This window comes from Castor canadensis, chromosome 4, assembly GCF_047511655.1.
Source record: "Castor canadensis chromosome 4, mCasCan1.hap1v2, whole genome shotgun sequence".
NCBI classification, from domain to species: domain Eukaryota; kingdom Metazoa; phylum Chordata; class Mammalia; order Rodentia; family Castoridae; genus Castor; species Castor canadensis.
Window position 1 is genome coordinate 143,041,466 of NC_133389.1, and position 18,532 is coordinate 143,059,997.

Below are 18,532 nucleotides of genomic sequence, written 5' to 3' on the forward strand. Positions count from 1 at the left end.
ACTAAACAGAACTTTCTCAAAAGAAGAAATTCAAATGGCCAAAAAACACATGAAAAAATGCTCACCATCTCTAGCAATAAAGGAAATGCAAATTAAAACCACATAAGATTCCACCTCACCCCTGTTAGAATAGCCATCATTAGCAACACCACTAACAACAGGTGTTGGCGAGGATGTGGGGAAAAAGGAACCCTCTTACACTGCTGGTGGAAATGTAAACTAGTACAACCACTCTGGAAAAAAAATTTGGAGGCTTCTTAAAAATCTAAACATTGATCTACCTATGATCCAGCAATACCACTCTTGGGGATATACCCAAAAGAATGTGACACAGGTTACTCCAAAGGCACCTACACACCCATGTTTATTGCAGCACTATTCACAATAGCCAAGTTATGGAAACAGCCAAGATGCCCCACTACTGACAAATGGATTAAGAAAATGTGGTATTTACATACAATGGAATTTTATGCAGCCTTGAAGAAGAATGAAATGTTATCATTCACAGGTAAATGGATGAACTGGAGAACATCATTCTGAGTGAGGTTAGCCTCACTCATATGGTCTCCCTCATATGCGGATATTAGATCAAGGGTAAACACAACAACAGGGGATTGGACTTTGATCACATGATAAAGCAAGAACACACAGGAAGGTATGAGGATAGGTAAAACACCCAAAAAACTAGATAGCATTTGTTGCCCTCAACGCAGAGAAACTAAAGCAGATAATTTAAAGCAACTGAGGCCAATAGGAGAAGTGGACCAGGAACTAGAGAAAAGGTTAGTTTGAGAAGAATTAACTTAGAAGGTAACACACATGTACAAGAAAGCAATGCGAGTCAACTCCCTGTATAGCTACCCTTATCTCAACTAGCAAAAACCTTTGGTTCTTCCTATTATTGCATATACTCTCTCCTCAACAAAACTAGAGATAAGGGCAAAATAGTTTCTGCCTGGTAGCGAGGAGTTGGGGAGGTAAGGGAGGGAGTGGGGGGTAAGGGAAGGGGCGGGAGGGAGGGGGGAGAAATGACCAAACATTGTATGCACATATGAATATAATAAATAAATAAATAAATAAAGGTTGATCATCTTGAGGTGTATGCTAAACTATTTGTTAATGAAATAAGGCAAATTTTTTGAGATTTGCCTCCACATGTTTGTTATTTGTTACTGGTTTTAAGTGGTAAGTACATGTGTGTTCATTATACTATATAGTCTACATTTGTGTGTATTTTGCATATGTTAGAAATCCTCCACAACAGAAAGTTTAAAAATATGCCCCTCCATATCTCTTGGTTCTATATTCACAGATTCAAGCATTCATAGATCAAAAATATTTGAAAAAATTGCATCCTATTAAACATGTACAGTGTTTTTCTTGTCAACAGTCCGTAAACAATACAGTATAAAAATTATTTGCATAGAACTTAACATTGTAATCTAGAGAGGACTTAAAGCATATGAGTTTGCACAATTGATTTTATGGAATACTATCCTTTTTTATATAGGGCACTTGATCATCCTTGGATTTTGGTATCGGCAATGGGGTACTGGAAACTCATGGATATTTAGAGATGGCTGTCAATAAAACATGCATATCTCTAAAAATTTTATAATGAAAATAAGAGCTGCAAGGAGTGCTGGATTCAAGATCCATTTGTTTATCTCAGCTCTTCCCAAATTTCCTTACCATGAGACTTTTCAAGAAACATTTATGAATTTCTCTCTTGGATGCTTTGGGAATGGATATGTAATAGTAGAGTAAACGGTTTTCCATGTATCATTTTTCATGAGAATTTCAGGCTTCTAAAAGATGAAACATTTTGGAAAACATTAAGCTTTTGAAATTTGAAAAAATTAAAAAGAACAATTTTGTTATTTCCAAATTCTGTGATATTTGAGTAATTTATAAAATTTCATAGAGATTTATTCTATATACAAACATGACAGAAATATTAAATAAAATGAAATTTCAGAAAAGAGAATGAATGGTAGTAAAAATTTTGAGAGACAATAAGCAAATCTTTTTGATACAGTATTAGCTGCAAAAACAGTCACAAGTTCTTATAGCTAAATGGAAAGTTCTATTTATAAAATACCTTACATATCACTATTACTCTCAATGTTTTATCCCAAATTTCTATGAAATTTGAGAATCTGATAAAATTCCAATTCTATAACCATAAATTATTTCTCACTCTAGGAAAATTCTATTATATAGAGTTTTTACTCAGCATAAAATTCTATAGTTAATGAATGAGAGTTATATTCTTTATCACTTTGCATTCTATTTTTTCTAGAAGATGCATTCTAGTTTTTAAATAAATTAAAGGAATTATTTCAAAAATAAATTACAGTTTTTAGCTTGCCTCCAAGCAGAGACAGTCTGTATATTGCAGCTATCCTTTTTCTCTAGCTTTTCAGAGAGTAGCAACCTTTTATTGTTGACTTTAATGAAAATTCAAACAAGAACATTTGCATTTATTACAATATACTGCCAAAATTGCATTAATTTCCATTGATACCCATTAATTTGATAAATGTTTTGTCATTTGTAGCATTTTCACTGTCAAAACAAGTTAATTATATCTTACTGACATTTTTGACAATTGCTTTAACTCTGGCAAAAGGAAAAAAAGTGAGTTTTATTTGTTTCAACAAAAACTTACTCTTTCCTGTTGAAAGCCTGAACTAAGCAAGAGAAGACCATCACATGTCAGAACTCTTGCATGGTTCAATGTAAGCTAAATAGTAAACAATGATTGCCCAACGCTTGTATAGAGGGGTTCACATTTTACAATAGGAATTTTATGTACCTGCATAATCTGTTCTTGCATAATGTCCATCTTCAGATTTAGTGGTCACGGTTGTGTTATCTGTGTTAAAAAATCAGCAACAAAAGATAGATTAATCATTTCTAAAAATGTACTGTCAACCTTACTGTTCCAACAGTATTTTCCTTGCAGTTAAAGTGTTTTTATGACCATAATTTTAAGCAACCTGTATATTAAGACAGATTTCCAATACATATTTCAGCTTAAGTGTAAATAGAATTGTGGCAGCCTTCTAGTGTTTAGGTCAGGAGAAAGTTCATAATAATAACTGAGATATGTTGAACAAAGGAGCAACAACCCACTCCTATAATTGTTCCTGAACAAAAAGCAAAATAGAACATTTTAGTACATACTGCTTTTAAAAATTCACTTAAAATCTATCTCTGTTGAATTGATACACAGTAAAGAAGGGATTTGCTTTTTATTTCAAGGTTTCTAATAAATTCTTAGATTCTTTGTTAAAAATGCTTTTGATTCTCTTTTTTACTTTTTGCAAGGAGAACATCTCCTATCTTAACATTGACTTCTGTGTTCATGGCATTGTGTCAATACAGTCCCATTATACAGAAAAAAGATATGGACACAAATTCTACTGCAGACTATACTATCCATTGTAAATCAAAACTGTCTTTCGGATATGAAATAGCTGCCTAATAAGGAGTTATCTTCACTTTTCATTTCTGTGCAAAGACTAAAAACATTCTTTGAAATGAATTTTGGTATGAACATTACCTTCACATCGACCCAAAGACATGACTTCAATTTTCTCCTGTTTCTGACACGATGCTTCTTTGATTTGACATGCATTATCATAAGATTTCCCATCAGAAGCACAGAGGGGATTGAAGTTGGTTTGAGAACAGTCAATGTTGCACACACACCTAAAGGAAGAGAGAAATAATAATATGTAACATCAGTAGAGTTGTTACCACATCATAACTAAAGCACAAATGAAAGAAATGCTAGGTTGGCAAAGTGCAGGTTGGCAGTTTGAATTATATCCTTCCAGGGAAGACCTTTTGCTTTTCTATCCAAGATAAAAAGAAACACCGAACTAAGAAAATAATTCAAATGACTGAGCAATGGATAAAACATGAAAAGGAAAAACTTCAGAAAACGATCATCAGCTGATCTCTGCTCTAGGACTTTTCAAACATGCACATAAACTTTCATGCTATGACTGCAGAATTTGAATAGACTAAGGTAGTCACAAAACTTTGCTTTAGAGTTTCCTGAAATGTAATCTTACTGTTATCTCTTTTCTTGAGATATTTGAATGGTAAGGCTTAAGGAAAATGTCTCAGAGGACAGTTAATAGAAAACAAGGAAATTATTCAAAATGCAAGCAGGAAAAAATTTCTCCAGGATAAATAACAATATGCATAAAATGTGCTCACTAGGAATCTTTTGGAGTGTCACAAAACCCTTTCAGGTCAAATGAGAGCTTAGATTCCTTCCCAGAAAGAATCATACTCATAAAAACAACTATTTCTATAACATTTCAGGGGCCTTTTGGGCCTTTTAAAGCTTATTCCATGGGTTCCCTTTTTTTTGTGCCTCTTGTATTAAATAATAAAATAATAAATACAAGTTGCCAGTCATTTAAATATTTTGCTATAGTCTAAAAAACACTGGCTAATTTGTGAGAAGTAGCTCACCTCAACTATTATCATTAAATATTTTAAAGCAAACATTATGTAACTTTTTAAGGTTCCTATAGATCTTTGAATTTTACAATGTACGTTGTTACTTAGAACATTGCATTTTGGGAGTGTGTACAAACCTGTCACTGCCTTAAGATATATACTTCTCAAAGTTGCGATTCACATGCATTCCTCTGGTACATCTTACTTAGAGCTGGGCATATGATATAATGAGAGTAACAACCATGCTCTTAATATGCATTGCTTTTTTTTTTTCAGGAAAGAGTATATACTTTATAATAATAAAGGAAAAATTCCATAGTGAATATCTAATAGGAATGTAACCAAATAGCACCAAAATTCAATAACATGCATGAATTCACAGCCCAAGAGATTACATAAAATCAGAGAGCCTGTAAATTGCAGAACAAGAACCTACTTACAGATGAGTTAAGCTAAGTACCACAGGCTGAGAATTAGGATCTCCCAGAGAACTTTTTTGTTGTTTTTTGTTTTTTGTGGTACTGAGGTTTGAACACAGGGCCTAATTGCTGTGCAGGTGCTCTACCACTTAAGCCACACCCCAGATCGCCCAGAGAACTTTTAAGTATACAGATGCAGAAAGATATCTGGACCCCAGGAAATCTGGGGTAGAGCCTAGGATTCTATATTCTCAAGTAGCTATGCTGGCACCAGAGTCATTTCCTAGAAATTACTACTTGGTAAGTTTGTTGTTTGAGTGTGAGTTTGTCTACACACTAGTGCATCTCAGAATGTAGTCCTTAGACCACCTGTGTCAGAATGATCTAGACATGATGTTAAAAATACTGTCCTGACAGGAAATATACTAATGCACTGAAAAAGTATTTAATTTGTGAAAAGAATTGCTTTAGGAGCACTTGGTTATTTTTACATTCACCTGTTCAGGAACAAATAGCTGCAACAGATGGTAATAATCACTTAAATGCCTAAGTCATGGGGAAACAGTGTTCCTGCCTCAGTTGTGATGGCAAGGAACACAGCATTGCTACCTTGGCTGATTCTCGGCATTTGAAAATCTGAGATAGGAGCTGCTTACATGTTGAAAACAGTTTTGGTGCTTCTCAGAGTGGATTTGGAGGAGTGAATTTGTAGGTTTGTCTTAACCATTTGTATCAAAGAAGGTATGGGGAGTCTGCCTTTCAGCCTTTTCGAACAAGTAGCTCCTTTTGGTTTCAAGCCAGTTTAGATGTCAACAATTTGTTGGATTATTTCCAAGTGTTAAAAATTATTTTTTTAGCAGAAGAACAAAGGAGAAGAAGGCTGTTTCATCTTCCTATCTAAATAGTAAATTAAGTAACATATAAACGGCTTCATATCTCCAAATGAACTCCAAAGAAATTCAGAACTGCACATCACATATATCTGGAACAAAAATAATTAGCAGTTCTGAAATCCATGAAATATCATAAACCAAAAGATGAAATGAGAACAGAAATGAGAAGAGAAAATTTGACTGAGTTGAATTGGTCAGAAACAATGTTTCAGTGGACAATTCACTTCATGAAGCCATAGCAATTTAAACAATTGTGCTGGATATCTTACAAGATCCTCCTTTTTTCAATGGGTTAATTTCTTTTCTTTTTTTTTTTCCAGTTTGACTGATTTGATTTTAGTTCCCCAGACCTCTGTCAGCCAACATCATTTTCCCTTTCCTTTATTAGCTTTGCCTGCTTAGGACCCTCTTTTCAAGATTTCCTTCCTCTTTGAAAATTCCTATTTGCCTCAGATGAAGACTTCCAGGGAATGGCTAAGGAAAAAAGGTATAGATATTTGATATTTTAATTGTCACCTCAAAAGGAGGGCATAGATTCCTTGAGGTGAAAGTAAGATATAGTTTTCATTGAATTACCATGCTTCATGAAAGCATGGGTATATTGGTGTGTTTGTGCATTGTGTACCTTCATTATCCCTACCTCTTTTCTTCCTGCTCTCTGTATTTGGATATTAATATACAAAAGTAAATTAAAAGAAAGATTTTTCTGTGAACCTCAGTATCCACTGGAAACTAAAAATCTATAGAGAATATTTTTTATTTTTTTAATAAGCGGAAGAAGCTTCAGAAACTTGTGAAAATGGCTTGAAAAATATGTAGTTTGGGGAAATGTGAATGGATCTACAAGGACTCTCTATTTCCAGGTTTCCATTAGACCAATGAACTCTGATTACATAACTGTGTGCATTTAAGACTGTTATGCTTTTATAAATTAGAAAAGCAGGCAGACTTCCAAGACCAGGGTTTGAAATTTTAAGTCCATCTTGAACTTTATTAGCAGTGGATGAATTGTCTTGGCATTCTCCATTTTTCTGAATACTTTGGACACACTAAGCTTTCAGAAACTACATATTGAATAGATAACTAAATGAAATGAATGAAGAGAGTAACAATTTTATACTCTCAAAGAATGGTAGCCATGATTACTGTCTCCATCTTATAGATAAGAAAAATGAGTCATAGAGAAGTCGCACAGCTTGTAAGTGGAAAAACCTAATTTCAAATCTAGGCAGTCTGATGACAGAGCCTGCACTATTCTACAAACCAAGAGTTCAAGGCAGAGCAAGACCAATCTACATTCATATCATTAACTACCTAAAGGAATACTTGGAATGACTAGGATTTGAGAAATAAGGCCATATTTACTCTTCGAATATTTATTATGGCTTTATGAATTTACCTTGATTCTTAATTCTGGTTTTCTTAAGTAATACAAGCTTTGTTGTACTACTGGGATATGTTGGTGAATGATAGTTTTAAGACATTGTGAACAGGTAACCTTATGGGCTTTAAATTAATCTCAATACTTAAAGCACCAATTATTCAGATCATTTTATCCTTAAATCAAATGCTATATATAAAGTTGCTCCACATAAAAACACACATTAAATATACACACACATGAGCTACACATGAATATATACAGCTCAATGGACTCAATTAAAATGACAAACCTAGAGGGTTTTAGCAATAAATCTTTTCTGAGTTTCCACTTTAAAAGTTTTAAAGGGGAATTTTGGGAAGTTCATCTTCAGGGGTAGAGGGGCTTTATGTGTTAATATCAGTGAATGAATTTGTGCATGGGGAGGGGCTCATATCTACCTTTTGGTGGCATTTACTGCATTGTTAATGTGTTTATTTGCTGGCTTATATCTTTACTCTTTTAGCCCTTTCGAGATCAGGTTATCCTATTTATCTTTCAATTACTAGTACACAGCACAGTATATTATAGCTGGTCTTTAATAAATGCTTGTTGAATGAATTACTGAAACAATGGCTAGAAGGACTTGGAAGGAGTTCAAGAACACAATCATTCTAGACATTAACACCAATGAGAAAAATTCTGAGATGTCGTAAAAGGGCAGGGAGAAGTAAAGCAGAAGAGAGGAGATGAGGAATGTAATGAATGCATAAACAAATGTGGGAATGTATATGAACTTGACTCAGATCCCAGTTTATTGAACTTCAGCTGCCACTGCAACCAATTTATGAAAAGAATTTTCTCAACTATTAATTTCAACGAATCTCAAAGCACCAAGGACTTCTGTTTAATGGGCCCTCCTCCTGTCTCAACACTTTCCCTGCTTGAGGTTACACTACTCCTTTCATCAATAATGAATGTAAATTCAACCTAAACAACTTACACTTTGCTTCTCTAAACTTCCTTATAAGAATGTAAGTCCAAGCTTCTCTATAGACTTGCTGCTGGTAGTAGGAAGCTATGTCCCAGAAACATGGTCTTTTCTTTTCTGTCTCTAATTTCTACAAAATAATTCCTTGTATTTTAGAGAGCTCTATTTCAAGAGCTTTCATTTAACAATACATGGAGGAGAAAAACAGTGTCGCTCGCCTGACTATGTGCTTTGGCACATGTGGGGCCATAAAAGAAGGAGAAGGAGACTCAAACACTCATGGTTCATGCTCTCCTTTTGTTTGGCTCTCCACATGACCTGACTGTCATGGATGTCCAAATGTGACAGAAGATGCTTTTACCAGTCAGGCTGCTGCTTATATTTGTGATATCTGGATTCAGTTTTAGGCACCAATATAATCTGAACATGGTAGCAACTGTCATTTTATTGCCAGTTCAAACCTCTGAAAAACACAAGACTTTGATAACAAAGTGACAGAATTACCATACAGTATAAAGGTGAAATTGCAGGTCACTCTGCTTTAGCTGCTTATGTAAATTAATCCAGGGTCTCTCTTTCTACAGAAATGAAAGGCACACATTTTTAAAAACAGACTATCGCCTTCCTCACTGCTTTTGGCAAATAATTGCATTATTATTCATTCTGAGAGGAGTAACTAGTTAATTACAGCATGTCACAAGTATTTTATGTGAGCCAAGGATTTGTAAAGCTGAGGACTGCACCGATGACTTTAAGGTTTTTTTTCTTTTCTTTTTTTTTTGGTGTGTATGTGTTTTCTTTTCTTTTCTTCTTTCTTTCAACCTATCTCAGTCTTTCGACATTTTGACACTGCGATTATATAGATCTCTTTTCTTCTAGGCTACAAAGAAAAAGAAATCAGCCCTACTTGAAAATAATAATTTTGGGGGTCTCTATCTGGAAATACTATCCTCTGAAAAATCCTTTGAAGACAATTAATACTGACTAAAAACCTTAGCTGTCTGAATTATAGGAAAGAAGAGAAATATAAAATAATTTAAAAAGACCACTCAATGAAGTAATGAAACTGAATTATAGGAAGTAAAAGGTGGCACCTAAGACAACTCACATACATTTATAACTGTCTCATGAATATTTTGGGAGATTTGGGATGAATTTAGTTCCCTGCCTCATTTGAATTGGCCCTTCCAAAGATGATCTATAGTGAGTTAAATGAGTCTTTCCTGTGTGTTTAGGAATGCCTGTCATCCTCCTGAGTGTGAGGATGCAAACCCTGCCAGCTAGCAAATTACTTATTCATGTGTCTGGTTTGTGGCTGCCCTCTAATTTTACTAGATTTTTGTTTCATCTATTAAACATGGCTGTCACTTATTCCTCTCTCAAGGTCCTTGACTTGGTGTCCATGCTGTATTTTAACTGTACAACATTCTTAGTCACTTTTAAAGAACCTGGTGACATGGCAGTGAGGGTTGTTTTCTGAGTTGTTTTGGACCTTGATGGTGGTTTGTTTCCTTTACACCTGTCTATCTCTGAGGTTATTAAACAGACCTTCTCTGACTTGGCTAGTAAATGAGGGCAGAGCTGCTGTCTGTACTCACCATAATGGATGAGCTGCATTATATTAATAACAGTAAAAACAATGTGCACCTTTCATTCAAGACTCTTGTGATACTTTGAGCCCATTTACTCATTAACTCTTGTCACTCCTTTTGATGGTGCTTGATTATAAGTATTTTATCTGTATTTATTTTTCCTGCAGTGCAGGAATGACTGTGAGCTGTGAGGGAAGAAAATGAGGGAAGAGATGTGAAAATTCACTGGAAAATTAAACCCTCTGTGTGAAGGGCAGAAAAACATTGAGTGGTAAGATTAGTAAGTCTCTGATATTATTGCTCAAGTCACCTTTAAAAATTTTTTTAACATCATGGTCAGTCCTTTTAGTTTTGAAACTGAGGACGAAAGGTCAATACCCTTCTCTAGAAACATTACCTAGAATTCACTGAGGTTTCTAAAGGTGGTCAGGCTTATCGTGTATGTGCAAAAACCTTAGTTGCCAGTAATACTGATCTCTTTAGAAGGAGACAAAGCATAGAAGTTGGTTTATGAGGAAGGTCTCGGGAATCCTGGGACTCATTGATTAGAAAGGGCGTAGGATAGCCAGTTAAAGGAAAACTAAGTCAAGAAACCCTTCCCCTGGCTTCTGCCTAAACTTTCAAATACAAAAATCACATGTTGAACAGAGGTACTTATTTTTGGGAATGAGATTAATGGTTACATGTTAAAATGATGTCTCATGCAATAAAGGAAGCTGGAGAATATGACTAGAGCTTGGGATTTGGTTTGGATCGACCTATGTTTAATGTAGGCTTGATTATTTACGAGTGTGTGGCACTGGAGTAGTTATATAACTTCCTCAAGCCTTAGATCATACCTGTGAAAGTGGAGCTAATGCAGGATTGCAGGGTCTAAATGGAATTACGCACACAACCCGCTTAACACAATTCCCTACAAATTACAATTTCATGATTAAATTTTGGTCATCATTACTTTTTACTTGCTAATATGGATTTCTAAGCCTAGATACAAATCAAAACCTTCTGTAGAATGTTTAAAAATCCCCGACGCTGGGGTCCCAAGCCAGAGATTCTCATTTAGGAGGCCTTGTATGAGGCATGAGGAACTGAAGCTGTTAAGCGCACTATGGGTAAATATAGTGAGCCACCATGTGAGTTCTAATTATATTAGCTATCCTTCTTCTCCATTCAAGACCACCTAAGAGATTTTCCAAATTTTGTGTGTGACAGATTTACTATGAGATATCTGATGCAATGGGACTGGGCTAGAACTCAGAACTCAGCATTTAAAGCAAGAGCCTTAACCCTTTTTATTCCAGAGGGCTTGCATCACCTGTTGAGAAATCTCACTTTGGTTCCAGCCACATCTAGTTTACCCCTCTTTCCTCTCATTCCATTATAAGGAACTTTTAATATTGTTTAATGCACACCATTCAGTGACATGTGTAAAAAATGCTTTCCTGCACCTTATACATACTTCAGGCAATATGTGTATGCTGTCAGGTTACAGAGATGGGTAATTAAATACATTGATTCAAAAATATTAATGGTAGAGCATTCAGCAAAATTGATTCACCAAGTAAAATCAAGGTGAACTAGTGAGGAAAGCCATGGTGCTTGCGGGTGGCAGGGGCTGGAACTGTGAGTGGTGGAGCAAATGACACGGGGAATGTGTGCAGGTGGGCTGCACATGTGCTGGGAGAACCACCAGTAGATTAGCCTGATTGGAATGAGCTCTTCCCACTGAAAGTGGCTGAACATAGCACTCTAGACAGATTGCGAAGGGCCTCATTCCAATCCAAGGAATAGCCTTTATCTTCTAGGCAATGGGGAGTCCTGAAAGCTTTTTGAGCACAGGGTGATGAGAAGGTCAACATGATGAAAGCGGTGCTTCAGAAAGATTATGCTAGCCATGGAGTGTAGGCAGAGGGCCTAGTTACTAGGCTATTTCTGTAAGGTAGAGGTAAAAGGACAGAAAGCCCAGGAGTGAGGCATTACCTAGAAGGAAGCAAAGAAAGAATCAATAGGACTCAGTGGCTTCCTACTTAAGGCATGGCACAATGAAGTACTAAGGCAAAATGTCACCATGATGCCTTTCTTGATCTATCCTTTCCTGCCCTGCCCTGCATTGGGCTCTAAATTTGAAATTTAGAGGAACAGCCAGACTCAGGGAGCAGCTGTGTGTGTGTGTGTGTGTGTGTGTGTGTGATGTATTTGCTATTGGGATAGGAAGAGTTCTGTCATAATGGTGATCTCATACAAACACCCTTAACTACAGTTTAAGGAGAATTATTCTTTGTATTACTGTATGCCTTGCTTGATTTAGGAAGATGGAAACAAGACCACAATGGCAACAGATACTTATTAATGACACTCTCTGCTTTATTGAGCAAACAAGGCACCTTCAAAGGCACTGAGTGCTCCCACACTCCTCTTCAGTATGTATTAGAGTTAAAGCAAGATTAATTCTCAGTCCATTGTCATGGATCACAATTGCCTTTTCTCAGCATTATTATTATTTTTATTTTTTGAAGCAGCTGCATTTACATCTTAAAATAATCAAAGTAAACAATTCCTCTTACTCATGTACATTTTTAAAAGTATCTTGAAGCAAAATCCCTCATTAGCATCATGTGTGTGCTCTTCTTGCTCATTAAGCTGGAAAACATATGCAACAACTGGGGGTGGCTTTGTGATTACTGAGAAGTGCATTTGCTCTGACTGGATGAGTCTTAATACACACCAGAGTCAGAATGCATGAAAACCCAGAGTAAAAAGTTGGAAGGGAAAAAATGCAATGAAACTACTGAAAACACATCACATTTCAATGAGGTGTGGACTACAGCTCCATTTTTTCCTTTCTGTGATGCTCATGTTGAGGGTTTCAGCACCTTCCTTGGGTGGAGCTCCAGGATTTTCCCCTCCCCCTTCAACCAATAGGATGGCTTTGTGTTTGTGTTTTATAAACTGGTCCTCTGTCATGCTTTTATTTGACAAAATAAAATAAATAAATAAATAAATAAATAAATAAATAAATAAAATAAATGTGTGTGGAATTTTGTATCATGCCTTGAATTTCATCCATGAGAGATAAGAAACAGTAGATGAATTACAGTTCTGCATTGTGGCTAAGCTTGCTAAGGTGAAAATACTGGCTCAGGTGGTTTTTATTTGGTTAATTTTCATTTATTCATTCATAAGATGGTCATGATCGTTCTCTTCAGAGAAAAAGTAGTCTCACCTGATGATGTGACATTATCTCCCTTCATTAGAAAATGTCAGCTATAAGATCTGATTAATTTTCTTCTCTTCCTTGGCCCTGGTGGAGCTCAAAAATAAGCAGAGAATAAGCATGTGTGAGTGCCTATGTGGGTGTGGATGCTAGATGAATGACAGGAATGACAAAACATCTATCCAATATGTCTAATTAGATTTTATTATTCTCATGATATAGTAGGAAAAATAAGGTATCACTTACATGCTTGTAACAAATCCTCATGGAATTAACTCTTAGTGTGTTTATGTGACTTCCTTACCTATATTTATAAAATATAGGTAATCAAGTATAAAAAATGAAGTATTGATTAAATTATGGTGGCATGCTGGGCACTGGTGCTTGTAATCCTAGCTACTCAGGAGGCAGAGATCAGGAGGATCATGGTTTGAAGCCAGCTGGGGCAAATAGTTCACGAGATCCTATCTCGAAAAACCCTTCACAAAAAAGGGCTGGTGCAGTGGCTCACAGTGTAGGCCCTGAGTTCAAACCCCAGTACCACCAAAAAAAAAAAAAATTATGGTGGTATTACTTTCATTCATAATTATTACTCGTATCAAGTGATTTTCTTTTATGATTACATCATTCTTTAACTTTCCCTTAATTCTTTTTTTTTTCAATTTAACTTAATTTTTGTTAAAAAATAATATTTACTGTATGTTATAACATATGATCATAAATTTCATTACTTGAATAAAAATATTAAAATATTCATAATGGTTCTGTACCCCAAACTTGGAAAGGAAACCTGGGAAGTATGATCTTAAGGCCGTAGAGTGCCTTAACTTTATTTGTAATGTTATAGTTCTTTAAAAAGATCAAAAGCAAGTATGTCAATTGCTTGCATTTGTTAACACTAGGTAGCATTGGCAAAAGTAGTGGAATACTTTTTTCTGTTTGCAGTACTAGGGATTGAACCCAGGCGCTCATTCTTATGCCGTACCTCTTGAACTATATCCCTTCTTTCACTTTTCTTTTTCTGTTTCTGAGATAGGGTCTCACTAACTTTCCCCAGTCTGGCAGGATACTCCAAATAGCTGGGATAACAAGTATGTACCACTGTGCTTGGTTGTTAGAGTTCTTTTGATAATATTTCATAATTAAAAAGAAAAATATGTTTTGACATTTTTCTGATAAATAATTAAATTGCCAATCTTGTTAATAGTTTTTGCCTTGATTTTGATTTGGATGGTTATTTCTAAGTGGTTTAAATAAAGTTCAGAAAAGAAATATATGTGTGGCACAATTATAGTGAAGAAGATAACATTTCTTTGTAACTAACTGTTTAAGATTGAGTTTATATCTATATAAAAATGATTTTCAAGTAGTGTTTATTTTATGAAGGAATCATATCTCTCCTCTGTTTCTCTCTCTCATCATCTTACGTGTTCGCCCACTGAAATGTTTTACTTGAAAACACACGGTGGCATTTTAGTTTGCAGTCTCAAACCAGTCATTCCTCATTGACTTCCTGCAGTATTACCGGTGAGTTTTGATTGCTCTGAAAGAAGGATGTATGGCTGTGCTGTCAGCCAGAAATAGTTGTGAGCTATTCCAAAATCCTTGAGATGAAGGACTTTAAGTAGAAATGTTTGAATATTTGCCTTGAAATAAAAATGCTTCTGAGTTTCACAAAAAATATTAAGCTTAAAATGTAAGAAGGGAAAGGATTTACAAATGCCTCTCTCATAGGAGTCTCAGGTCAAGTCCTCTTGTTGAAGGTGTTTGGAGGTCAGCAACTATTCCTACCATCCTTTTTCTTTTCTCCTCCTTCTGGGCACATGCGTTTTTACTTAGCACAGATCTTATTTAATTCAACTCAATCCCATATGTGTATTTGAGCACCTCATTGGTAGCAAGTCCTGTCCTGAGCTAAGTAAACATGGAGACACAAAGATGATGCATGTGATCTCAGTTGGCAACAAGGACCACAAAAAGTCAGAAAAAACAAATATCCATAAATCAGCATCATCAGAGCTGGCCTCTGTTGGCATGAAAAATGTACTTTGAGATCCCTGAGGAGTAGTAATTACCTATACCTGGAGGGTACAGAAAGGTCTCACAGAGGATGTGATGCTTGAGCTACAACTGTGAGGAGTAAAATTTCAACAGATGGTTTCCCTGATGGCTGCAACAAGGGGACTTCTAAATCCTTCTCTCCGCTGAGGATTTCCACCAGCAAAGCCATGTCTCACTCTCCTCCAGCTCTTGATCTCTCTTCTGTGTTTTCACTTATACAGTACCTGATAAATCAACACCTGTCTCCTTCTCCATTACACTTGCCTCATGTTTCATGTTGGAAATGACACCACATGTATCCTGTTTGGGGCACAGAGATATTGGGCCAAGTAATTAAAGAACCCTGCAAGTTTGAGTTCTCACTTTTTTAGCTGCTGGATCTCTGGCCACAGGATATTGAAGGACAAGCTGGCCAAATAAGGTGACAATTAGAGTGATCAACTCTAAAGTTCTACACTTTGTTTCCTTATACTCATAATACCAATTATTTCTGTTTATTCAGCCCTTCCTTGTCTTCTTACCAGCCTCACAGTCTCTCCTGAAGCTTCTATTAAGTGAGGTCAACATTTTCCTCTGCTTTTCCTAATCCCCAGCACACCACTTAGTACGTAAACAGTCATCTTACCTATGATGGAATCAGATTTTTCAACTTCTCTCCAATTCCTTCCTAGTCAGTGAATTAGTCAGAATTTCATTTGTCAGGGGTCTGACATTCTTTGCCGTCTGGAATGCTTCCTTCCTGGAGCTCATGCTCCTCCACTTTGCTGTTTGATCCTTCATCATTGGAAGTCTTAGTCACTTAATCTCCAGTGTGCTTGTTCACATAGCTCCACAATTTAGTGAGAATTAGTGAGCCACAGGTCTTGAAATTAAGACCTTAGCCCATTATCCATTTATCCATGCCTAAAAAAATGCTTGTTGAATGAATGTCAGGTGTGAGTTAAAACCTAGTTCTTCAAGTTACCAGATTCAACTACAGAACGTGGGAAGTAGTGCGCCTCTTGTAACACATACCTCAAAAGGTTGTTCTGAGCGTGCGAGGGGAGAAACAATGGAAATAATTGTATATGACATTTGTGCATAGTGGGTGCCATACTTTTCCTTGCTCCTACAGATTTCATTCTTTATCTTTTATTAAGTTGGTTTAGCTCATTCCAGGCTGGACATCAAACTATATTATCTTTCCTCCTAATCCTCACTGAGCAACTGCAAATAATCTTTGGACAAATTTTGATGAAAGACTTATTTGTCATGCATATTTATTTAAAATCTATAAATCTCGGGTTTTCTTCCATGTTTGGAAATACAGGTAGAGTCATGTCTCTTTATTTTTGGTTACTAGCAGACAGCATCTCTAGTGTATTCTATTTTAGAGATGAAAAATTTGGCACCATCCTCTAGAGTTTAATACATTTTATTCTATGTATATTTTAAAATTCAGAAAACAATGGCTAATTTATCTGATTTCCTAGAAATATGAATTCTTGTAAAATCTTAAAATATCATTGCACTGAGCAATGCTAAAAATTAATTATTTTCTCTTCTACATTTTTCCAGTCATTCATGAAGCTTGCCATTTAGCAGAAAAACTTACCATTTAAAACATAAAAACATTAAAAAATGTTGATAGTAGTGTAGAAAACATTCTTATACATTGTTTGGAAAGACAATATAACTGTATTATATGTATATGTGTGCATATATATAAATATATATTTAATTAAATAAAATGATTGAGATGTATCTACTTGTATGTCCAAGCATAGTAGAAACAAGCTCAATTTATAGATTTTAGGTAAAAATACACAGAAACATGCATAAAATAATAGTGAATTCCTTTCTCTCATTTATTTTTTCATGCTAGAGTTATTTGCTAATGGTGCTATTCTTTTTATTCTAATTAAAATGTCTGCATTTCTATTCTTAAGCATGGCTGTGCAAAATGTTCCTGCTCTTGGCTTCAGCTCAGAGGCGTTTTTCAGCTGCACAATCAAATGTGGACTTTTCTTTTAGTTATAGTAAGTGGCCACTCTAGGAACAAAACATATTTTTTAAATGGTGTTCTGAATTACTTCTAAAAGGCAAACTCATTTTAATAAAACCTATAAGCTACTAAATATAACACATTCAGAGTTAGCATCAGGTGTTACCTAAGATTTGGCAATTTTTTTTTTTTTACCATTTTACCATTTTGGTGATTGTTGGTATTATATTTGGTGTATAAAATAGATTTGATTCATCCTTACTCATGCTAGTAATTACTTAGTAGTACCTTGCTCATGCTGGTCATTCTTTCATAAATTGTCAGTCTTCTATCTGAAGTAAGTTACATTATAGTCTCTTTGAACCCTGTTATGGTTTGAGTATGAAGGTTCTCTGCAGGCTCTTGTGTTGATGTCTTTGTCTGAAGCTGGTAGGGTGATTTTGGGAAGTTCTAAAAACTTTAGGCCTAGCTGGAGGAAGTAGGTCACTGGGAGCATGCCCTTGAGGACTACATCTTGCTCTGGCCCCTCCCTACACTTTCTTTCTGTTTCCTAGACAACACTAGTAGGTGAGCAGCTCTGCTCCACCATCCACCTTATATCAGCTAGAGCCTATCAACAAGATATGGAATTTAAGGTTCTGTTTTCCTTGATAAATTATTGGTCTTAAATAAGTGAACTGGTCTGTTCTCTAATTTGGAATTTTTCCAAATTTTTAAACATAAAGTCCTAATTGAAAGTAACATAATATAATGTAAAAGATATAACAAATTAGAAATGTAATGACTTTTGCTTTGTATTCATAGTCATACAGACCACAGCAGTTTGAGTCACAGAAAAGCTATCAGTATATTCACTGAAACACAAAGAAATAGAAAACTTTATAAAACTATATACAAATTAAAAAAAAAAGCTGATCATTGAAAAATTTAGAGGCTATTCCAGAATAGGATACTAAGATGCTCAGGATCTAAAAACAGCTAAGCGTGAGTCTACCTGTATCAATCACCAGGGAAGTGGAGGAGCCTCTGAATTGCTCTCCCTGTACTACTCCGCCCTCGCCTGGGTCAGTTTGCATCTCAGCCAAGGTGACACTTTTAAAATGGAAATGAGATCAAATCATTCCGTTTTGCTCTTGCCACATGTCGAAAGTAACTTTGTCTGCTTATTTATTGTTGCATTCTCTATGCCTAGAACAATGTCTGGCATGCAACAGTAAATACTGGTCAAATGAATGTGTAAATAAATGAATACATTTTAATGACTGAAAGTGCTTAGTTTTTAGTGGTGTAGACATAAAGTTCTGTTTGAATTATATAGTTAATTAGATCAATGCATGCAGTTTTGCTTCAATTATTAGGAAAATATTTCTTCATATATACAATAAATACTCATCAATTTTTGTTAAATGCTTAGCTCATAGTGGACATGCAATAAATACAAATTTGTTGAATAGAGTGGCTATCGTGTACAAGATGTTTGATATTTTGGTATTTAATTACCAAACAATGATCCAAATATCCCTATTCTTTGGTGAA

General features: G+C 35.4%; 1 protein-coding gene across 1 annotated transcript in view; it reads right to left on the reverse strand.

The window, feature by feature from the left end:
* Tmeff2 (transmembrane protein with EGF like and two follistatin like domains 2) overlaps positions 1 to 18,532 on the reverse strand; it is a 226,520-nt gene that overhangs the window by 48,090 nt on the left and 159,898 nt on the right. Inside the window, exons 6-7 of the mRNA XM_020158141.2 lie at positions 3,569 to 3,717; positions 2,819 to 2,878 (exon numbers count right to left, since the gene is read on the reverse strand). Of these exons, the coding sequence (XP_020013730.1) occupies positions 2,819 to 2,878; positions 3,569 to 3,717 (209 nt within the window). The remainder of the gene's footprint in view (positions 1 to 2,818; positions 2,879 to 3,568; positions 3,718 to 18,532) is intronic.